Here is a 24,068-nt window from a genome sequence, read left to right as displayed (position 1 = left end):
TTTTGGGAACCTCACTAAAAGAGGAAAGCTACCCTCCTCAGAGGGTATTTAAAGTGAAGCCTACAAGAAAACACTATACTATTCAATAAAACTAATAAATACTAATACTAATAAACCAAAACAACTTTTCAGAAATCATAATAAAATGCATATACTTTAGACTTGGAGTAACAAAAGGATGATGAGCACAGCAGTACAAAAAATATCTAAGAAAAAAAATAATTGTGCTTGAAAGGAAATGATGACCAGTGGGTAACTCAGCAGCTGGCAAAAGCAATGGAGCAGAGAGAATCAGAAGTAGTGGTAAGTCACTGGTAAGGGTGCCCATGGCAGACAGTGTGTGGGGTCATGTGAAAGTAAATGAGGTTTAGGGATGTAGCAAGAGTTCCTTCCAATATGCTAAGGAAGTATTGGTGACATCATGCACGGCCTTAATTGAGGTGAACTAGCCCAGGAAAATCCAAATGTAGTCCAGGCAGACTCAGGCTGGTGAAGAGAAGTACTGGTGGGACACTGAAGATCCTGTCACACAAAGATGCTGTTTGTGATTTCAAAAAGAGAAGATGTGATGGATTCAAGATGAAGGAAAGCTACTTAGCTCAAGGGCAGGACTTGTGCAAACTGGAAGAGTAAACTGGCCATAAACACAAAGAAACTTCAAGTTAGAGCATGTACTCCTTGGAGTACATTCTGTACTGAATGCTCTACATTCCTGCATTTCAGACCTGGAAGCATCCTGCATGTGTCCTGCATCTCTAAATGATAATCCAGGGCCAGATATTAGAGCAAACTTTCAGATTTATCAGAACAAACATCAGACAAAATGCACCAACCCTGAGGAAGCCAAGAAAATACATGAGGTTAAATACAATAATTAGTTCTCTTCTAAACACACAGTAGAAGTCACAGAATAGAAAAAAGAACTTCAACTTCCATTGTAATACACAATAAACCAGATTCCCTGTCTTGCACTCCTTTCTCAATTGATACAACAGATTAAAAGTTGTTTTCTCAAATTAATTCAAGCTCAGGAGTCACCAACTCTATTTTGCTAGATTCTTGACAACTGCCAGACCTGCATGCCTTTTTTTTATGATTGAGACTCTCCTGAATAAAACACCTTGAGCTTTAAGAATATTGTTTTTAACAGATTCATTATTTGAACCTTTATGGGTCACTGTTGGATGGCTAGAGAAGCAATGAGTGCAGCTATATTCTGACACAGACAATGAATCCTGGTGATGCTAAATGCAAACCAATCTCACCAAGTGAAGAAATCCAATCTACAATCCTTGAGAAAATATCCAAGTCATCTTGGACTCTACAGCCATAAGCTCTGCTGATCTTTTGGTTTCCTGCCCTATGGTACTGAGAATGATGAAGCTTCAATACACTTAGGCCCTCTTAGCTTATCAAACACTGCAACCATAAAACACACACTTCTTATCAACAGAAAAAACACAGCCACCTCAAAAATGGCCCTGTATGCTGTAGCAGGGCCAAGTCACTAAAATATCAGGCAAGTGTTTTTTGGGCTAGGAAAGACACAAAAAGAAAGCAAGACTAAAAAAAGAAAACTTGATAAATAAAAGGAAGAAAAATTTCAATTAGACAACAGTAAAGCAGGAGACAGGAAAACATCACAAAAATGTCTACTCCAACAGGGGTGGCTCTGGTGCTGTTACTACAAGTTAGGATTCAGCAGGGTTAAAGCTTCTGCAGTAGTTTAATACATTTACCATGCAGATACACAAATAATTTTTCAGAACATCATTTGGAAAGGGTGGCACTGATGTGACTAACTCTTCTAAAAAGAGCTTCTAAATGATCAGTTTGAAATGTTGGCAGTCTCACCACCCACTCTTTTGCAAGCAATCAGACACAGGTTAGTAAGCACAATATTTTACTCATTAGTGGAGAAACTACACCACATAAACAATCTTGGGGGATGATTTTACTCTCTAGTGTATTCTATTGATCCAGTTCCTCTATAAAAATAAATGGTCTGCTTCATTTTTGTTAGATTAAGGATTACTACATTCTTACATATTTAGAAAAGGAGTAAAAAACCTTATGTATCTAAAATAGCATACACAGAGCAAATAGAACTTGGATGGCATGGTTAAAATAAAGAACACATGTATTTACAATATTGCATAAGTAATTTAACACAAATTTCCATTCCAAAACCAATCACATCAAAATAAAATAAAAAAAATTAAACTCATGTATGTTTTAAATCCTTAACTTCTATCCAATATTTTCTTTATAAAAGCCTGTTTAAAATATTAAACTTTTGATTCACTCTAGCTTAAACAGAATCTAAAATGATTTGTTAAGTATTACTGATCACTTAGTCTTTGTCTTAAGTTTCTAGATTTTCCATTTTCAAATTTCCTCTTCTTAAATGTTGGCACTCCTTCTGTCAGGTCTCCAAGGGATGTGACTGTCTTCTCTTTAAATATGACTGTTTCCTCTTCAGGATCCTCTAGCACTGGAGGTGCTACATTGTCACTCTCTGAGTTGGGAAGCTCCAGGTCCACTTTTTCACTGGGAGAAGAGAGGAAAATGTAAAAGGGTTAATCTACACAGATAAAACAACATGGTGTACTGCAGACAGCAACAGCTATTTTTATTTGACAAAACAGCTTTGAGCTAGATGCAGTCTTCTAGTCATCATGACAGCATCAAGAAAAACAAACAAACAAACAAACATGTTCTTTGTTACTTCTGTGTGGGCTGCCATAAAAAGTAACAAACTAACACCTCATTCTGTACAGAATTTATAGCATGGCCCATGTCAACAGTCCTACAAGAGATAACAGGGCTGTATGTCTGTAAAGTTAAGAATATTGAAAGACAGTAGACAGTGAGTAGTAGCAGTGGTTCACTGCCAGAACACCATTGAGTTGTTTTTCTCAAGTGTCCATTCTGAAGGAACTGCATGACAGAAGAGAGACCCAGCTTACCAAATCAAACAGCGACCCTAAGCTGAAGAGGCAGCTTTGGAGGGCAGGATCACAGCCAATACTGATCCAAACAAATCAAAGACAGCAACTAAAAATGACCTATCAGTTTTGAGGGGTCAGCAGCAAAACACTGTGTTCCACAAGAACACAGCTCAGGAGTCAAAGGAGCAGTTTAGCTGGTCCAGTTCAGGAGGTGGTAGGTGTATATTATCATCTCCAAGAAGTGCATCAGTGCTTAATTTAGTATGAACACTGTCGGAGGTCTGCCTGCTCAAGAACATTGGAGAATGGAGTAAGCATAAGGAAGAAGGCTCTTTTCATTCTCCAAAACCTATTTGATAATAAAATCAAATATCCAAAACCAGACACCTTGAGGGACCCACAAGAAGAAGCTGACAAGAAAAGAGCATACTTCACAAGAAAAAAGCAAAAGATCCACCACAGGCATTATGTAGAAAAACAAAACAACCCTCCTGATCAGATGCACCTCATGAAAACATCTGCAGTTCATTGGTCTGACATGGGGGAGAGAGAGAGAAAGCCCACAGAAACTCCTGGGGCAGCTGAATCAGATTGTTGAAGGAGATGATGTTAAGGAACATAAGCTTAGAGTAACAACATTCAAATACTTGATACTCAGCCTCTGAAAAAACAGTGCATGACTATGATTCTTAAATCACTTGAATATACTTTGTACTCATGGTGAACTTCTACACAAAACACCACTTCTATCTGCAATGGAGTGCTATTACTTATAATAATCATAGTGAAAAGAATTGTATTTGGGCAATATTTCCAATCACAGTTGTGCTAATTCTTCCAGAATTATAGGAAAAAGTTTCAGTTCTTCAAACAACATTATGAAAATAAGGATGGTAAAAAGACACTCACCCTGCTTCTTCTTCTTGTTCTTCCCCTACTTCTTTGAGTGCTTTCCATTTTCCATAAGGGTTGGTCTTATTAGACCCATCACCAGAGATTTCTTGGGAAGCTGATGTACTCTCCTCTTTATCCACGGTTTCTTCTGACTTAACTTCTCGCCATTTCCCATAAGGGCTTAACTTTTTAACTTTAGGAGATTTTTTCCCTTCCTCTGATTCTTCGCCATTATCTCCTTTCCTCTAAAGAGGAAAAAACCTATCTTAAGCAAAAAAGCCTAAATAAAAACATAATGTAGCTTTATTTTACATCTTTTATTTGCTATTATTATTATTATCTACTTATTGTCTACTACTCATGCTTTTCAACCAAGAGTAACTTGAAAGAAAAAATTAATATTGTGATAAAATCTACAAATTTTTCTTCTTGAGCTTTATAGATGAAAAAAAAAATCTTAAATGTTACAAGAAATTAAAGCAGGAAAATCCCATCTACCAAGGCTGACATTAACAAACTTACAAACTCATTTGAAAACAAAACTTAGCATATCTTAAAATAAAGATGAAAAATTTCACATGCAACTTTCTCTACATGCAGATGCACACACTTATTACTAATACCTGGTAGCAGTTTATAATGATGCCCAATGATACAAAAATATGAATTTTACAATTAACACCTGTCTAGGAATACATTTTATATTTAAACCATCTCTGTCTGTTCTGAATTACCAGCTCCAGGGACACCATCTAACCCAACCAGAGACATAATCATAATTTTATGTTTTAAATATATAATTGATACAGATTTTGCACTATGTGCTATGTTTTTTCTCAATTTAATAAGGAAACTACTATCATGCCATTTTCAGTCCAAAGAATTCCCTGAAGGTGTATTGGCAGTCACATTTACCAATGAAAAGTTGAAGTCATTCTCACACTGAAATCCAAACCATTTTGTGGATTATTTCAGAGAGATGACAGCGACCTTTCTCACAGAGAGCATCACATGCCTTGTAGAATTCAAGGTACTTCTGGTGTGTTGAAGAAAAGATCATGCTTTCTATTCTGGAACAGTGCCACTCATGAGCCAAATAATTGAATAAAGATTCATTTTATTAAGAAGTGCAAAATTTTACTTTCAGTCACACATTTAAATCTCATTTCAGTATGTACAGCCTATCACAAAATATAAAAGATTCAGTTATAATTTCCTAGTATAAGACCATACATGTAAAATAAATCTGAAGAAAACATACCTTGAAGTTTGTTTCTGAATTCTCTGCTTCATTCTCACTGTCCTCTGAGTCTGATTCAGATGTTGTTTCTGCAGCCTTGTCATGCTGACCCTTCTCATTCGAAGAAGAGACAAAACCATCCGGTTTCTCCCATGTGGATACTGTCCAAGAGATTTGAACAATCACATTATTTATGCTTCTCATTTTGATCTGCTATTGCTTCAACAACATAACCTTTCAGAAGCAGTGCTGCCTTATGCAAAAATACAGCAAATAATTTAGCAAAAAGCTTTTGCTATGTTTGGTTTGGTACATTTGTTTTAATAACCATAATCAGAAAGATAACATTTCTTCCCAGCAGACAGTCAGGACAGCCAAGTTCACTGTTGATAAAGCTTGTTATAATTAGTTCTTAGAAAAAAACATCACACACAGCAAACCGTGACCCACAGGACTGTGGTCCCTCTCATCCTTCCACAGGACAGACAAATAAAGTAATGGCTCTGTAGATGTGCCTATTTGATGTGAGCTGTTCACTGATTACAAAGGCAGGATAAAGTAAGAATGATAACTGCATGCTACAGGTCTCCAGGCAGCAAAACCCTTTTCCAGTGCTATGTTTCATAGTAACATTAGGTCTCTAATTAAAAGAGCTCTCAAGCAAACAAGGAAATACAAACATCAATCTGAAGACAAGGAAGTATATACAGGATATGTACATACACATATATCCTCATTTTCAATTTAAAAGTAGTATTCCAGTAAATATACTGAGAAAAAATATTCAAATAGAAGTTGAATCAATGGTCTTAAAACTGGTTTTAGTAAGAATAAGGCAAAAGTATACCAACTTTCAGTCTATAATTTTATATAAACTTTCAGATGTTAAAAACCCTACTCTTTTTTCCTAACTGCAAGGAACACAACATGTAAGTGTCTAGATGTATCTTGAAGATACAAGAAACTGGCAATGAATAACTTTGACAGACAATGAACATCACAGTCTCTTAAGGGTATTGCTGTCGCTTCACTTCAGATCAGTAGATGAGCAAGTCCACTTTCCCAGGTGCCACAAAAAGAGTGGAGTAGGTGCAGCCTCCCAGACTTGCACCACCAAGCCTGAAGGCATCAGTCCCCCTAAGTTACATGCCTGAAATGAGATACTTACAATATTTAGAACAGTTAAAAATTTATCTTGTCATCAGAGGATGGGATTACAGTTAACAGAACAGAGAAGTAATTTTTAAGCACTCCCAAGATACTTAGAGCTATATAAGTGAGGGATCAATTTGAAATCTCAAAAGCCAAAATTCTGACAAACGTGATGATTCGAAACACATTCTTCACGAGTGTCATATGTCCATGAAGTACTTAAAGAACAGCAAACATAGGCATAAAATGTATCTGAACTTGGAAGACAATGTTTAAAAATAACATCTCCTTTCCCTTTCAAAAGAAATTGCAAATCATTTAGGCAAGGAAGTGGCTCAGTGAAAAACTGAAAGGCTTTGGTTTTTTCGTTGTATTTTTTTCCCCCTCTCTATTATTGGCATCATTAGCAATGCCACTTCATACCCAACTGCAGAATGAAAACTCATAGCCAGCATAAAAAAAAAACCCACTTGCTCTCCAGAGAGGCATCATTGACCTTAAAATTATTCAAATAGATTTAGAAAACAGATGCTGTTCTGAGGGAGTTACCTAAAAGCTCCCCATGTAGGGAAAAAACGTTGAAAAAAAGGAGGCGGCAATATTCTGGACTTTCTTATCAATGCTATGTCAGCAAGAGGAAAAGTTTAGGAGAGTCTTAGTCAGTTCTGCATGCCCATTTACACAAAATCCTGCCTTCTTTCAGTTTCCAAATTGCAATTCCAATATATATATAATAAAGACAAACTCCTAGTTTAAAATTACGAGTTGAATGTCAAAAAAAAACCTGTGAAGCAAAAATGTATGCACACTGACAGTGCAGTCAGAAAGGCAGTGCTGACTTAAGCAACTATTTTATTCCGACTCAGACAGCAGCTTAAAAAATACAAAACTTAGCATAAAATGCAGTTATTTGCAAAACAAAAAGCTTTTCTGAAAATCCTCTCTCCTGAAATAGAGCTTAACTGGAAAGAAAGTTCTCCTTACCTCCAGTTTGTGTGTTATAGTAATAGGTATGACCATCTTCAGTGACACCTTCCACCCACTCTGCTCCCTAGGAAAAAGATACAGGAGCTCATGAAAAAAAGTCTTCAGGATCAGCCAAAGCATCACTTAAAAGTCTATTCAATCCCTGAGTACATTTTGTCTGTGATCATCTTACTAGTTTAAAGCTAGAATTCTTAACATTGTTGACAGTATTCTCTTTGACTCCAACAAGATGGAATTCTAAAATTTAAAATACTGCAAATGCACCTACACAATTATTTCTCAAACAGTAGACAGTTAGTATGAGGCTGTATAATAAATGTTGCCATACTATTTAAACTTTTATATAGGCCATTATTTTACATGTTTAGGTTTTCTGAAAGTATTCACCCCTGCGGCTGTAATTTCCTATTTGTGTCTGTCTTTGGAGGAGACTGCTTTAACAACTCTCTGGGAAACTTAGGCCTTTGTAAGGGCTACAGAAAACTAGTACCAATAAATTTTATCACAAATTAAATATACAAAAACAAATAAAAATTTATCCCAAAATAAAACATTACAACAAATAATTATACAATCAAACTTTGCATGCCAACAATTTTACTTCTTTACCAAAGCACCAATTTCAACAATACACTCCTTTCCCCTACTGATTAATCAATAAACATGAAATGTGGCTGAATGTGCTGGTATATCTTTGTGGATATGTAATTTATAGCTACAGCTATGTAATCAGTCATTACACATGTCCTAACATCTTCCTTAAAAAACCAGTTTTCATCCCCTCTTACAAGCACACCTACTTCCCTGCTCCTTAAGTACCAATACTCTGTGTTGGGCAACTTCACCACACTTTGTTTTGGTATCAACAAATGTGTGTGTGCATACAGAGATATACAGACAGGCTTTTGCACACCTATACATTTGCTTAAGCTCTTATTAAAACTTTGGGTTTTTTTAAATAAAAACACAATACAACCAGAAGTTAAAGTTCTTGCACCTACTCTGCAAACAGAAAAAAATTCTACTGGTAGGTTCAGAGCAGGCAAAGGCACAAAAGCCTTCAGAATCAGGTTTTCTCAAGGTTTTGCCCTTAGAAGTTTCAGAGTGCTGGTTTTGATAAAAGAAGTGAAAGGAAAGTTTCTTTTAAGCATAAAGAGGATAAAAAACCCCAATCTTAAGTATTACCCCTTTTTTTTTTTTTTTTTTTTTTTTTTAAGTATTAGATCATGAGCATTTGCAGACCTGTTAGAGAAGTTTCCAGCCAATATCTGACACTAGGCACACTGAGTGCCCCATGACAGAAATGCTAGGAAGCACACTGTTGTCTAACTGGTCATAGGCAGCCTTCAACATGCCTCTTCATTACCCTGTTCTTCCCACCTCTTACCAAGTCTGAGCAAAACCTTATGTACTGTAAAACCAAGAGGGCTCCTGGCATGACATATTGCAAGCATGCCCTTTACTTTCTGGGCAGTGAGTCCTTGTTAGAGATCTGGAATGTTCCCAATATCCTTAGCTCAGACTAAATAAGGGAGCAATCAAATGCTTGTTTTTAGCCACAGCAAAAATAACCCAAGACAGGACGAAGTCATGGAGCACAGTGAGGGAGGAATGGCAAAATACAGCTGTGTGGTGTTAGAGATACTGGGGGCTGAAGGTGTGAGCTTCTGATATGGCTAGGATGAGCTAACTTCAAATTGTTGCCAAGAAGGGAGTGCCTTCTCCCCTCCAATCTGCTCTACCCACATTGGCATTTTTTCTGATTATTCAGAATGCTGATAGCAAGGAAATAAGTCTCCAAAGCACTAACCTAAATTCTGATGCCTCCACTGCCTGAACTAGTTCACTGTCAGGGTAAATATGTACCAAGGACCATACAAGATTAGTTTCAGGACCACATCTTTCAGTGGAAGGCTACAGTAAAGACTGACTTTATATATTGCAACACAATGCCTTGACTGGAAAGATAAAGTAGAAGTGCTGATTAACAAGTTGTGCAAACCCACAGGACAAGGGAATCAGAAAGCCAGAGTTGCACACAATGTGATGATACAGAGCTACAGAATGTTGAGCTTTCTGAAAACACCAGGCTTTTTTTGAACTCTAGTGTAAAATCCAACACCGGCAAACTCAACAAAACTGATATCCAATTAAGTGCATATATTATATCAATCTTGAAAACAGGGAAACATAACACCACAGGAGTGTTAGAAAAATCCAGGTTTTGATGCTGCGAAGGATGACAATCCTGGAGTGGTAAGTATCGTGAGAAAACACATTAATCATAATAAGAAATTCTTTGGCCTTTGGATTATTCTGGAAGTTTTTCTGTGCCTCAAATAAGGAAAATTAAGTAATGTACTAAATTACTAATTTTGCTGAATAATTGCTTGCATATAGGTTCCATGATCATAAGAAACACAGTAAAAACACAATTTATTATGTAACTGTATCATAAAGCAAACACAAAAAAATGAGCATACTTTTTTTTTCAACTACCTGACAATGCAGTCTCAGGGTTGCCTTAGATAAAGAAAGCTTAACTACTTCAACTGTGCAATATTTAGTTTTTATAACTACTTTTCATTCAAAAAAGGTTTAACATAATTTATTCAAAATTTCCCAAAAGCTTTCAATTTTATGTGTTGAAGCATAAAAGTATATTCTGCAGGAACCCAACCACCACTAATTACTTCTCTTTCCTTGACAGACAAATTAGCCAAATAGGATTCCTATAGTAAAACTGCAGCTAATCATACAAGATTCTACATATTCAAATTACACTTTCCTAAGTTTATAAAGGGCAAAAAAATTACTCTTCCTCGATCAGAGGAAGACTTGTAAATTGCTTAGGCTATTTAAGTGTTTATAAGGACAAAAAAACTATGAATAATTTGATTACCGTTTGTGAGTTTTGAGAGTTGCCTTGGAATCCTTTAGGTTTCTCCCACTGTGATTCTTAAAAAACAAAAGCATATTTCACTTATTTCATATCATTCAATTCGTTTTATATTTAATAATCTTGACTAAATGCAGATCTAATTGATATGTCACTGCTGTGTGCACACATATAAACAAATTATATAAATAGATATACACCACACTGGAATATGAATAATCCTTGACCAAACTATGGTATGAACAATAAACCAAAGTATCATAATTACAGCTGGCTTTACTGGAGCTAACAACCCTCCAGACTCCATTACTATGCCTGATACAGAGATACATGATTTCTGTTTTTTAAAAAAATTAAGAAAATATGAAATTATGAAAGATTACAGTAAATACTAACATCAATCCTTACATTTATAAGAATTAGTTTGAAACATTCTCATTAATCATAAAAGAGTGTTGCTTTTATGTTCTAAAGTAAATCACAATGTGCAGCTCCTCAAAGAGGCCAGTTAGATAAATCATGTAAATGTGCAAAGACACAATCAGTTTATTTCACATTCCTGATCACAAAGCTTCTTCAAGAAGAACACAGCTATCTTCGTGTATTTTACCTCTGGCAGGCTAAACATTTCCAGAAACTGTGGAATTACTCCATTTTTCCCTTATTAATCAACAGCAAAACCAGACTGAAATTCTGGATATCCAAGTCTCAAATGTAAAATACCAAAACTCCATCTAAGTGTTTACATTTTAATTAACAGCATGCTACTGGAAGAGCAGAAAAGCAAAAAAAATGCAGCTAGTCTTTTCTCACTTGTATTCAATAATTCTATCTGCTCCTCAGTAGTTTTTACCTCCAGTTTTTGTGTTGTAGTAGTATGTATATCCTTCAGGAGATAATCCTTGCACCCACTCCTTCGTTTCAAGTTTTGGTGGCATTGAGGCGTCCTGAGGTGTCTTTTTTTTCTTTTCTTTCTTTTCCTTCTTCTCTTTCTTTTCTTTCTTTGCTTTAGTTTCTACTGTGTTACTCTGTGTTTTACTCTGTGTTGAACTGGAACCTACATCATCTTAGAGAAAATAATATCCTTTAAAAAAGAGTATTCTGAACTTAAATATTAGTCACTCTTGCTCAACAGAAAATAGGAAACTTTGTTCTTATGAGTATTTTCACTCATGAGTGAAAATCATTAGTATTATACCCACAGCAGGTGCCCTTAAAAGACTATATTAAAAGAATCTTGCTTTGTACCACAACTATAGCATCATAACAACGTCCAAATTTAAAATTATGAGTAACAAAGAGAAAAATCATAAGGACCAATGAGCTCTAACTAAACAACAAAAGAGAAACTAAAAGACTTATGAAAAAGACAGCTACTTCAGGAGCTTGAAACTACGAATTTGTTTCTAAAGGATAATGTGTCTTCAATGTACAGAACAAAGATATTTGCTGAGCTGCAAGCTCAGGAGATTCCCATCTCCACTGCTTCACAGCAGTAGGAACCCAGCTTTTCCTACTCATGGGAACTTTTGCCTCCAACTGGCAGAAGTGAAACATAAAATTAATCAAAGGAAGCTGCACTGCTGATTCAAAGCACCAACAGAGCCTAACTTTCTGTTAATACATTGTTTAATTTTTCTACTACAAAATTGATTGTTTCATGGGTCAGGGGATACCATAGCTATAAATACTCTGTACTGCAACTTCTACTACTGGCAATTTGCAGACTCTTTTTTTTTTTCTTTTTTTTTAATGAGCAACAGTCCTGGAGGCTTCCTCTCTTGCTCCTAAACCTAATTTAAGACAGAATTTTTCTAATCAATACTCTTTCAATTCTGTCCTTAATCTTCTAGCAGCTGTATGAACTACCTGGCTTAATTCCAAGCCTTTTCATGTCTTCTTGATATGCTTTCATTGCAGCCTCCTCCATTGCTGCAAATTCTTTTGACATGTTTTCTTCTTCTTTTGCCTTTTCCAAGCTTTTCTTCCTAATCTGAAACAAAACAAAAAGCCCCCAAGAGAATAAATGAAACCAATCTGATAATGGAAGAGAGTAAAAATAAGCATTTGTGCAATTAAGATATTTGAGTTACCTCACTAATTCTCTTTGCCACATTTTCTTTATGATTCTTTCCTCTTTCATGAAAATCAATGCTCTTCAAAGTAAGAAAAAAACCAAGAAAAGTAATATGTATTATACAATTTTAAAACAATTAATTTTAGTTACTTTAAATGTACTTGGTCTAATTTCAGTTGAACAAGCCTAAATGTAACCTGTTCTGAGAACATTTACAGCAAACACTACAGCTCTTAAATAGCTACAGGAATACAGGGATACTGAGAAACATTCAACAGAGAAATGATATAATCTCATAGTATATTTATACTATTTTTTTTCAAATAATACTGTTCATTACACATGCTAGAGAAAAATAACAGGGAATCTGGGTTCCCTCTTCATGCTATCCTTCCATGTATCATCACAATTTTTTCTCCTGTTTTCATGCAAACTTTTAAAAACCGTATCGGTTATTTAGTATTCCAAGTATTAGCTACTGCCCTTAATTACACTATGCTACCCCTCAGAAATAGCTCATGAATTTAAACTAGTCTGCAGGTTCAAAAATCTGAAAAGGAGAGAGAGAAGAAAGTGGGAGTGTTGGATAGCCAAGGATAATGGAACAGTCTGCAAGCCAAAAAGCTGCCAGAAAGACTGAAGCCAGTAGGAGCTGGAAGGAGTTCAGAAGCTCAGGTACAACAGTGGTAGTCCTCATGTGCTTCTCACATGAAAACATCAGTGCTCATTTGGGTGGTCAGATGTTAGATGCCTAAGCCTGACCTCTGCACAAACCGATGTGCAGGGGATTCACATCCTGGGATGACTCATCTCGTTTAGAGACTGAGTTTGTAAGTTGCTCAAATCCCTCCCTTGACATCTATTTCTCTTCACCTACTCCAAGAAGATACCTACAGTTCATGTGAGCTAATCAGGTATCTTAAGTAAGCCAGAGGAAGCTCAGCTCTAGGAGTACCCCTGGAATCCAGTCAAGAAGGCAAAACTTAGTACTAAGGAAGACACCAATGTGTCCAGTAGTCTTCAAAAGGCATCTGGAAGCCTCAAACACCTTTCTGTAACCCAGTAATGCTTCTGAGGGTGGTGTGAAATGAAAGAAACCTGCTTTAAGAGCTCAGAGCACTGGCTGTACTGTGCCTACCACATACAAGCAGTACAGATGCCAGGTTGTGCTTTCTACTTGCACATGAAAGTGAAGGACAGGCACAGACAGTTTCAAGACAGACCAATGTTAAGTTACAGAGCTCGAAGAGTAAACAGGGTCAGATATCTAGTCCTTATCTGTACTGCCAAGGAGAACAGCACACAACATCTTGTATGTGGATATCTGGCTCTGATGTAATTTACTTTAAGCACCACAGGTCTCACAAAGGCATTTTTAAAGAACAAATTTCATGCATCAACATAGTATCAAAAAGTGATGTTTAAAGCCTGAAATTCAAATTCCTAATATTTCAAATAATGGACATAGTGTGATAGACCATCGTACAGGTCTGTTGTCTGCTATCCAGCACTTGCAGTAATCGCAGAATTTTTTAGGCTGAGATTTCCAGTAATCGGCCCTGGGGAAAGAAAACAGAAGATGTATAATCTGAAACAATAACCAAAGCCATAAGTTTTCATATTTATTTGTACATATCTTCAGAAACGAAATCTAGTCTTCCTTGGGTGATTAAATACTAAGAGTTTGACTTTTTTTTTTAAACCAAGTCAGGGGAGCCAGTAGCTGTATTAACAACTATGTCTCATAAAGCACAGTTGAGTAGTCAGATTTTGACCATCTGATCTCCAAAAACTGCAGAACTTTTACAACTGAGGCAGTGCTGTAAGAACCAGAAATACAAGACAACGCAAGGTGAAGATAAACAAGCAGCTCTGGACACCCCATTTAAATGTGGAATGGTCAGAAAAGAGCAACTTGCACTGTTTTTCATAAAAAATGCTGGATACTGTACACAGTGAACTCAGCAACACAAAGGTGCAGTTCTGGACAACGCTGAGCTACTGTGGGGAATGAATCCCGGACCAGATTCTGACCTGTGGGATCACAGACAGCAGAAAATTGTTTGGAGGTTTCAGTGAAAAAACGTAGGGATTTCTGAACCATGCAATTAGATAAACAAGGAAACTTGGGGAAAACTCTTCAGAGCTGAAAAGTTAGTATATCAAAGTATTTAACAATAAAACCAACAACCTCCAATGGCTGTTTCTTCACCAAAACCAGCTTCCTAATGCCAGATGTAGAAGCAATTCTATTTCTCATTGACTGGCAGCAACAAACACAATACTCTGGTTCACCAGAACACATTTGAGCAACAGACTTCTGTGTTTTTAAGTTAAAATGACAAAGAATGAGGGACAAAATTTTAAAAATATTCATGAGACATTCACTGAGAATATCAGAAAAATTGAATCTTGGCCTTTTGTCTGAAGACCACTGTACAAAGTTCAAGGAAAATACTTCCTCACATTCTTATTCAATAAAACCAAAACTTCCTCCAGGCACAACAATAGCATCCTCAACCCTTATGATACATGTGAGCAGATTTTTAATTACAAAAACAGACCTGATCAACTCAACTCCTGCAATTTAAGCAGATATTGAAATACACTCTCTCACCACTGCTTCACACAAAAATACAATCACCAAGAGACTATGATTATTCGAAAGTCTAAGCACAAAGGATGTACTCTGCAAAAATGTATCAACCTATAAGCAATAGTGTGTTAGAAATGTACGGCTTTTCAAGCAATTTCCTGGAAATCTAGAAAAAAACAGCTGGGCTTTCTCCAATTTAAACAGAAATCTGCTCATCCCTAAATGCTGTACTTTAGAGCTGTGTGATTACTTAGTCACACATTTAATTAAAAGAGTTTTTTTGAGGCTTATACACAAACATACTGGGGCAAAGCCCAAGATGCTGTGGCTGGAAAACTAGCTGAGTGGGAGGGAGAAATTCAAAGCTCAGAAATACCTCAAGATCCTTTTTCCTGCTTGAGCTATAAATTGTCTCTAAACCCTTTGACATCATCTACAATAAATTTCCAGTTAAATGAAGGGCTAAATTTCCTATGGCAATTGACCAATTTTGACAAAAAACATAAACAGTAAAAAAAGCCTCACTGTATGTTCTGGATGTGCAAGAACCTCTGCCTTCTTCCAAGTTTAACCTAAGACAGGAGGCTCTTTCTCTTCAACAGACTCAAATGTGAGTGCTAAAATTAAGATTGTACAGGTGCACCCACCACAAGCCAAGACCTGAGAATCTGATAAGCTGTATTTTCACAGCTCTATTTTACACCAATTTCTTTCCTATATGCTGCTGGCCACCACATCTGTTGCAAACCACTGTAGCAATACATACATAATCACTCTGGAGAACCTGAGGGCACACATGTGGCTTCAGCACAAATCCACAACTTGATAAAGGTCTTTTGGCTTCATCTCCTATTGGTTTTCATTAAAATTAGAGTTGTCTCTCTACTGTTACATATAAAATAAATGTAAATGGTAGTGTGCACAGATATCTTAAGAACCTTAAATCCTGCATTTCATAATTAATTAAATTAATTATATAAATTATGATCTCAATTCTGTGGCTTATGAGCATGAGGAATCTTATACACCAAATAATTCTCTTAAAGATTTTAAACTCAAGTTCACACCACTGGGAAAAAAAAGAGCAAGTTCAGCTGAAATGTCCATGGAATAACATCTGCCACTGTAACAACAGTAGAACTTGCAAAGTTTCAGTGGTGCTGCAATGAGAGCAAACCAAAGAGGAATATTTGGAAAGCAGCAGCAACTGAAGCAAAAACCCACTTTATTGAGATGCTACAAGTGCTTCATGGACTCCGGTCAACATTCAGATCCATGACAATTTTTTAAGTTTGCGATTGTTTTATCAATCTGACAAACATAGGCTTGAGAGTAAATGCTCTTAAAGTAGTACAGAGTTCTTTTATTCTTGAACAATTGTGTACAAGTCATGGGAAACACAGTTATTTTATAAAGTCATTGCAGTCAAAATGGTACAGCTTTTAAGACTCTTTGTCTTCTGCCAGAAGTAAAGTTAAGGTTGATTTTTGTTTTCAGCTCTGCAGCTGGGCCAGCCTCCTAAGTTAGGACTAGAAAGCTGGCCAGCTGGCCAGCACCAGTATAACTCCCTTTCTTTCCTTCATAAAACAAGGAGACAGTCTAGAGCACAGCACGTCTGCCTTGTCCAGGTTGCAGGGTTGTGTTTAGCACACATTTCAGCAGGTATGAAAGAAGGGAGCTTAGTGACACAGACCCAGAGAGGTGTGCCAGTTTTACTGCAAAGCTCTAACTCGGGGGAAGGGTTCTAGACCAACTCTTTTTGGAACCTGACTTTCCAGAACTGGCTGAGCAAATCAACTTGGTAGCCTGCTACCAGGGAACAGGGCAGCACCAATACAGGTGGGTACTGGGCAACTGCTGTAGACTCATCCAGACTTGGAAATCCCATACTAACTTGCAACCAATTTGTGTCTCCTCAAGAATGATGATTTTCCTTCAACTTTTACTGGTTATACCACTCAGAATGTACAGAAGAAGAATGTACAACATTTTAGGGGGCTAAAGAAAAAGGAAGGAAAAGCAGGAAATGAACATCAAGCTGTTTTTTTGAAACTCGTGAGATGACAAAGTCTTGGCTGCAAAGCACAGAATGCAAATTGATCAATGTTAAAAACATTTTCAGATTTCTGAAATTAATTTAAAACACCAGAGTGAACAAGAAGACAAGAAAGAAGAAGTAACAACTCTGCATTAACAATGCCTGTCCCATTTGCCTTCAAAAAGGTATGAAAATAATGTAACTCATCAATATCTGAAACTCAGGTATTTATACTCTGCACAACACATTTTTGAGCCAGAATAATCACACAGCCTACGCTTCAGTGACCAAGTTATGCATCCCAGTGCAGGAACCATGTGTTTGGGAGTATGCAAAAGGACAGGCTCAGGAAGTAACCTGCAAACTAACTCAAGTGCTGTAGTCCAGAGCCCTGAACCCTCAACCTGCAGGCTGCTTCTCCTCACATGTTACTGTACCATTAATGTTCCAACAGGTGGTGCAAGCAGCTTTCTTTATACAGGGAAGCTTAAAACCTCTCATAAAATAGATTTCTTGAGCTGAGATAGCTTTGCTAAACATGGAGATTGTGCTGGAGAATTTTATTCTACCATGTACTGAAATCAAACTGGTTTTGGTGGTTCTGAACATAATGAAAAAGAATTTTATTGTGCAAACAAAAGCTGGAAGCATTTGCTTTAAATAGCTCTGTTCTAAAATATTTGACTTGAAATCTGGCAGGGACGCAGGGGGTTTGTATAAGGGATGTATCTGTCCAAATCAGAAGCCCTTGGGGGTAAAAAACAACATACACAGGCTCAGCAGTCTTCTTCGTTTCAGTATCTACAACCTCCAAACACTTTACAAGAATGTAACATCTTACAGCTTTTTGCAAGTTTGAGCACTGAAGAGCTGCTACATTGTCTTGAATACACGTCTGTGATTAAGTCAATTTCTTGACTACACAAGCAAATTAATTCAGGGTAGATATTGTGGCTGTTCTATAACAGTCACTCAAAAGGACAGAATCTGCTTTTATTTCTGAATGCTATTTGGAAATAGTGCATACTTCTGAACAAAAGTAACACCTCTGTAATGCAAAGAAGTAGAAAAAAAACAAAAGAAAAAAAAATTCCGTGTATTTCACAACAGACCCTCATGGGAAGCTGTTGCAGAACAGCTAATTCTAATTCAAATATCCCTTTATTGGTGACATCTAAAATTGCAATGCTAAGAGTGGCAGAGAAGAAGATTAAAAAATGTTTTCTTGTACTATGAAGTAGGTGCCAGTGTTATGGCCCCTCATGACTCACACTCCCTAATAATTCACAGCAACTCTGTTCATTCATAGTGTACTAATTGCACCCTAAAAAACTCTTCTTAGTTAAATACCCTCAACTTTTTTAAAGGTATTTCAATATAAAGCCTAAAGAAAAGGGTATCCCTGACACTGTGAGTACATAGGACTGTCCTTCTGCCTAACCACAGCTTATTGGCTTTTTAATAGACTACACAATATATATGTTTATATGCGGGCTCCTACAGAGCAGAACCAGATGGGAATTTCAATCACATGAAACATGGCAGTTCTCTGAAGGGCTTTGCTCTTCTGGCCCTCAAGTCAATTATATTTTTTGCAATCCCTCCATAAATTCGAATTCACAACCCAAATGTCTGCTTCTTTTTATCATTATATTAGGCCCCTGTGAACTACATAAAAATTACAATATCCAATGGAAAACAGAGTCTGCAGAAGCTGCCCAGCCTGACCTGTATTTGCATGAAACCAGACCTCTTTTCAAAATTGTAAATTACAAAATCACAGAATCATTTAGGTTGGAAAAAACCTTTAAGATCATTGAGTCCAAACCTTAGCCCAGCACTGCAAAATCCACCACTAAACCGTGACCCTAAGTGACACATCTGCCTGTCTTTTAACTACCTCCAGGGATGTTGACTCAACCACTTCCAATGTCACAAATACTTTTAGCATACAAGAATGCACAAAGATATCAGGGAAAGCAGCCTTCTGCATGTATGGAGCTCCAATTCTCTAGGTCATCTCTTCTAACTTCAGTTGTTTAAATAGTCAGGTAGAGTTGTCTCAGTTTTCCCTGCCAATAGATGGAAACTGTCATCTCAAAAACAGCACTCTTTGCATACTAAAGAGACACTTGAGAAGCATGTTGAACTCCTTAGGTGCGTGTTTCATCCTTATACAGGGAACCTAAAGTGAACTGCCTGAGTCAGCTTTCAAAAGTTAAATATCTGAAGTCAGGGATATCTCCTGAGAGCAGAGGTCTGCTGCTGTAGATGCAGAAGAAGGATATGGGCTGTGTCAGGAAGAATGTGATAAAAATTAGAAGAGAGGAAAAAACCAGCAACATAAATTGAGTCAGGAATCGGTTCAGGTATAATTTTAGCAATAACTAAAATTATGAACACTGCTGTACCTGATACCAGTCTGCAAGGCAGGCTCACACAGCTCACCATCAAGCACTGCCCCACAGACAGACCTCTAGAGAAATTTTTGACCGGGTTATGATTTCTTTTTTTTTTTTTTTTTTTTTTTTTCAGTAGAGAAGTTAGGATACTTTGAAAAGTAACAGAAATAAGCAAATAGACATACCATGCTATATGCCATTCTCACCTAATAAAGACAGCAGCTTGGATTTTTACACATGTCCTCCCCCCAAGTATTAACACAAATTTCCTAACTAAAGGCTTCAAGCAGGTAGTGATGGCCAAGGCACCAAGACAATTTTCTTCCTTACGCATCGCCCAGAACCAAAGGAGGCAAAGGAGGCCGCAAGGTGGGGGGGCCTGGGAGAGAGAGGGAGGTCAGGGGGACGGAGAGAGGGGCTAGAGGAGTGCGGGGGAGTGCGGGGAGAGGGAGCAGGGGTGAGGAAGGCTACAGAGGGTGCAGGGTGAGAGGCCACGGGTGCCATCCCCGCAGCGCTGCCCGCCCGCTCTGCGGGACGCCGAGCCCCGCCGGCGGGAGGCGAAGCTGCCCGGCGTGTGTTGGGGCGATAAGAGCAAGGCGGCGCAGCAAAAACAAACAACCTGAAGCGAGCGGCAGGCCGGACGGGAGCAGAGGGGCTGCAGCGACAATGAAACCCTCACTCGGCGGGCGGGGGTCGCCGGCCACAGACGGGGCACGGCCGTAGCCCCACCAGCCCCGACCTCCCCACGGCCTGCGGGGCCCCGGCCCGGCCCGGCTCCGCACCGCGGGCCGCCAGCCCTGCCCGACCCCGGCTGGCAGGGCGGGGGGCTGTGCCCGCTCCCTCCCGGCCCCCGGCACTCACATCGCCGCTCCCCCGGCAGCCGCGCCGCCGCTCCGCTCCGCCGCCCTGCGCTCCCCTCCGCTCGCCGCGCCGCCGGGCTAAGATGGGGCGGCGCCGGCAGAGGGAGGGAGAGCGGCGACGGGAGCCGGGAGGGCTCAAGCCGCGCTTTGCTCCCCGCCCTTCTCCAGCTCCTGCCCTCGCCCGCTCCTCCTCCCTCGCCCCCGAGGAGGCGAACGCTCAGCGGGAGCCGCCGGGACAGGGAGAAGGAGTCGCGGCCGCTCGGTGAGTGCCGCCCGCCACCCGAGTCCCGCGCTTGGGGGCACCGGGAGGCTCAGCCGCCTCCCCTGCGGTGGGGAGAAACACCGCGGGCCACGGGTTCGAGCCCCGCCGCCGGCAGCGCCCTGTGCCGAGCAGTCCCTGCCCCGCGGCGCCCGTGGGAGATGGAGTGGGGAGAAGGGCGGTGATAGGGTGCGAAGGGGCCGAGGAGACAGCGGGGCCCGGCCGGGCGGCAGTGCGCGCCCCGGGGCGGCGGCCAGCGGAGCCCCGTCCCGCCGGGCGCCGCTGCCAACTTTTCTGGGAGTTCGGCGGTGCGTGTGTCCGGAGGACTCCTGTTGCGTGCCGGCTTCACCTCCTCCCTCTCCCCGCTGCCCCTGTCGCCGCCGCCCTTTCCCCCCTCTCTGCCGCCGTCGTGGGGCAGCCGTGGCGGCGGCGGGGCCGCGGGTGAGCGGGCAAGGCCGGCGCCGTCCCGGGCGGGGGGACGGGCACCGCACGGTCACACCCGGGCGGCCCCGGCACATTGGCCCCGGATCGCCTCCTCCGCTGCTTCCCCCACAAATGAAACTCACCCCGGGCTGGTGCTCCACAGCACTGCCTCACCCTCCCCTCCTCCCCCGCCCAGCCCTGTGCGACTGATCTCCCCACGGTTCTGCGAAAAAAAGTCGTGTTAATTCACCGGCTACAGCTGGCAGCCTGTTTGCTACAGTCACGCACAGGGGTGGAGGAGAAGCCTGCGGAGTGAGTCATGGCTGTAAGAGGCCCTCCGGTTGTTTATGGCAAAAACAGGGGGATGTCTATTTCAACATGTGGGAAATACGGGGAGTAAGAGTTGCCTCGATCCGTCCTACAAGGACAGGGCAGTGTTCCTGTAGCTAGCACCCCCCGCCCCAGCTCGCTCTCGGGCTGCCTGAGAAAGGAGGTGGGAGGTTGCCTTTGCCTTTTCCTCTCACAAGGAGGGCTTGTGGTCAGACTGTCATAGCTAGCTGCAGGAGTTTTGCATTTGTCAGCATTTCCATTATAAGTGTACTTTTTATGTAGTTCACAATATGGCTATAAATAAATTCTCTGGGTTGAAATTTGATTGGTGGCCTCTTCTCCATCTAAGCAACTTTTGAAATTATTCTGCTTAGATGCTAAGTGGAAATCCATGGAAAATACTGGATTTTTATGTTTCTTTCAACTTTAAAATTTAGCAGCTTACACACATGGGCTCATTTATAACTGTTAGTCCAAAAAAAAAATCTTTCCTCCTGAGTTTGTTAAATTGGGGAAGAGTTTAAAGGCTTTGCCTCTGTAGGCATTGATCGTTAATTAGTGCAACAGAGACTCTGAAGACTCTTACCTTGCTACCTTGAGTGACAGCACCCACCTACAGAAGGGATATGGGACACTGTGTGTCCACACAGCTCTAACCCCGGAGTGCCAGGGTAATTCCAGTGCTTCAGCACCGTTGACAAGAAGCTGGTGTCAAAATCAAGGCAGAATACATTAACTTCCCTCTGTGGGATTTTTTTTTGACTGTGTCCGTTCAATTGCTGCTTCTGAGAACAAGCCCAGTATTTAGGAGGTTTCGTTTTGTATACCTCTGTATACGCACTGGCTCTGGCTCCCGTGAAACATGCCTGCCACCCAGTGGATGTCGCTGATCTCTCTATATATTCTATACATTTACCGCCCCTCCCCTGTGCCCAGCCCTAGCCCGTCGGTAAGTTTGCAAAGCCCAGGGCTCAGGATGCCGGGCTCATCTGTGTGCCGCGGGACTGTGCCCGAGGATGGTGTTGGTCGTGACAGGATGTGCCAGCGTCCTTCCTGGGCACTGAGTCTGGGCTCTGGTCTTCCCGGACAGCAGGTGTGTCCCCCAAGGTCTAGCAGCTCTCTGTAGGGCAGCAGTGAGAAGAGCCAAGATGAATTAGGCAAACAGCTGTGTGCAGTGGTAGAGGCAGCTTCATGGCTGAGACAGCTGGAGAATCAGATTTTGCCCTAGCCCTAGCCTTTGCCATTGATTTCCATGTAAACATGAAGGTTTTTGCTCGTGGTCTGTTGGGTTTTCTGGGAGCCTGGCCTGAATCCCTGGGATCTGCTTCATAGTTATGCTGAATTTATCCATCTGGAACAGAAGTGAGTGTCTGTTTGCTCTCTGTGTACAGAAGATGTTTTGCAGGTCTAAGCATGTTAGAAATACAAGCCTTGAGTGTCAGAATTGCTCACTCAGAGTCCGTAGCTTTTTGCTTTAATCTTAGTTTCTCGCATTAAAAATATGTGGGTAACAGTATCCTTTATCTTACAGATTACTGTAGTGATGAGAGCCGTAAAAGAACCTGAGAGAAAATAAATATTTTCCCCTGTGATTTGAAAGTGTGTGGTAATGCCCTAGAGAACAAGGGCAAAAAGAGGAGTTTGTGTGTTAATTATAGCAAAGCTTCAGTGGGAAAAAATGTGACCAGGTCAGTTGCAAATACAGATTGATCTAATTAGAGATTGATGCATATGAGCACTAGGAGACATTTTTAGTTACAGTAGGCCACTTAGTACTAATACATTCTAAATTCTGCTTTGCTTATTATGTTTTTAATACTACATTTTGTAAGTAATTTCCTAGATTTTCTTTTCCTTAGTTAAAGTGCCAAAAAGCAAATAGGCGGCCTAGAGTAGCATATTTGTGTCACTGTCCTTCATCAGCAGGATTTGTAATGTGACACCTGTGACTCTGCTGTCAGAGCCCCCTGTTGAGGGTAGCCAGTGGTGGTTGGTCATGGCTGTGGTCTGTGTTGCTCTGCTTGCTCACATCCCTTGCGTTGTCTGATCTGAAAATGCGCACAGTGCAATTTGCTTTTGGACATTTGACCAAATGCAGGTGGGCTTTTCATGGGGGCAGCAAAAGGGGGACCTCCAATATATGGCTCCACCCCTCATTCAAATCTGTCATCAGGACATGGAAGAGCATTGTAGCCTTTCAAGTTTGCCAGATGCCTATTGCCACTGGGAGACAGCATTTTCCCTGGTTTTTGGGTGGGTTTTGTTTGGTTTTTTTGGGGGTGTTTTTTTTTGTTTTTTTGTTTTTTTGTTTTTTTGTTTTTTTTTTCCAAAACAGCTCAAGTATTTTGGCTGAGTTCTTCTAATCCTAGTCTGCCTTTTTCTGGACCCCTCACTCAGAGGTAACTTCTGCAGCACATGGAACAAAATTTAGCCTAAGGCAGACATTCAACTTGGAAAATTTCAACCCAAGCAGTCAAAGTCTGGCCAAGTTACAAGCAGCTGGAAGCAGCATCTTGCATTGGAAGTGTTCAGCAGCTGCCTAATAAGCGATGCTACAAGCTTCACCCATCCTGTGTATATGTTTATGTATGTGGAAATATGCTGCTGAATTACAGTGTTATTTGGTTGGTTACCTAGTCTACTAACTGTTCTTTTGGTTTGTTGAGTTGTTTTTTTTTTTTTCTTACTACAAAAAGGAACCTAAACATCTTTAGTTAATACTATGAATGATTTTCCTTACTGAAATTATTCATTGTTTTCCTGGCTGAAAAATTGAAGACTTTAAAATGGAGCCTCTGAAATAAATGACAAGCCAGGGCTTACATGTTCTGAATATTTCAAAATGACTTAATGATTGTTAAAGACTAGTCTACAGTAGACTTAAAGCAACTTGCTTCCCAGCATTTTGAATTGTAAAAAACCCACATCTCCCAAATTCCTAAGTTATTCATCAACTGCTC

The 24,068-nt window shown here is 40.0% G+C and overlaps 2 protein-coding genes across 5 annotated transcripts in view; one reads left to right on the top strand and one right to left on the bottom strand.

Annotated features, from left to right (window-relative positions):
* Positions 1-1,504: 1,504 nt before the first annotated feature.
* On the bottom strand, positions 1,505-20,236 carry WBP4 (WW domain binding protein 4). 3 transcript variants are annotated; one of them, XM_079301877.1, is made up of 10 exons: positions 20,098-20,236; positions 13,687-13,759; positions 12,217-12,279; positions 11,993-12,116; positions 10,977-11,189; positions 10,127-10,182; positions 7,222-7,288; positions 5,107-5,246; positions 3,861-4,090; positions 1,505-2,550 (listed from the first exon to the last, which is right to left on the bottom strand). In XM_079301877.1, coding segments are annotated over exons 1-10 (1,176 nt in total). In that variant the 5' UTR covers positions 20,100-20,236; the 3' UTR covers positions 1,505-2,342. The 3 variants fall into 3 exon arrangements, with proteins under 3 accessions (XP_079158003.1, XP_079158004.1, XP_079158005.1); XM_079301879.1 differs by having other exon boundaries at positions 2,419-2,550; positions 3,855-4,090; XM_079301878.1 differs by lacking the exon at positions 12,217-12,279.
* Positions 20,237-20,249: 13 nt separating this feature from the next.
* ELF1 (E74 like ETS transcription factor 1) overlaps positions 20,250-24,068 on the top strand; it is an 84,590-nt gene continuing 80,771 nt past the window's right edge. The window contains exon 1 of one of the 2 annotated variants that reach the window (XM_079301828.1): positions 20,250-20,358. The gene's annotated coding sequence lies outside the window, so the exon portion shown is untranslated. The remainder of the gene's footprint in view (positions 20,359-24,068) is intronic. The other variant, XM_079301825.1, reaches the window with a different exon arrangement.

This window comes from Erithacus rubecula (genome assembly GCF_903797595.1).
Source record: "Erithacus rubecula genome assembly, chromosome: 1".
Taxonomy (NCBI): Eukaryota; Metazoa; Chordata; class Aves; order Passeriformes; family Muscicapidae; genus Erithacus; species Erithacus rubecula.
The sequence above is the reverse complement of the archived record's forward strand: the minus strand, read 5'-3'. Positions and strand labels throughout refer to the sequence as shown.

What these genes read in the sequence shown, in the direction of transcription:
- WBP4 (XM_079301877.1), bottom strand. An exon ending in TGGCAAAGAGAATTAGTGAG is followed by an intron (nt 12,117 to 12,216) that starts GTAACTCAAATA and finishes GTTTTGTTTCAG; the next exon opens with ATTAGGAAGAAAAGCTTGGA. An exon ending in ATTCAGAAACAAACTTCAAG is followed by an intron (nt 4,091 to 5,106) that starts GTATGTTTTCTT and finishes TTTCCTCTTTAG; the next exon opens with AGGAAAGGAGATAATGGCGA.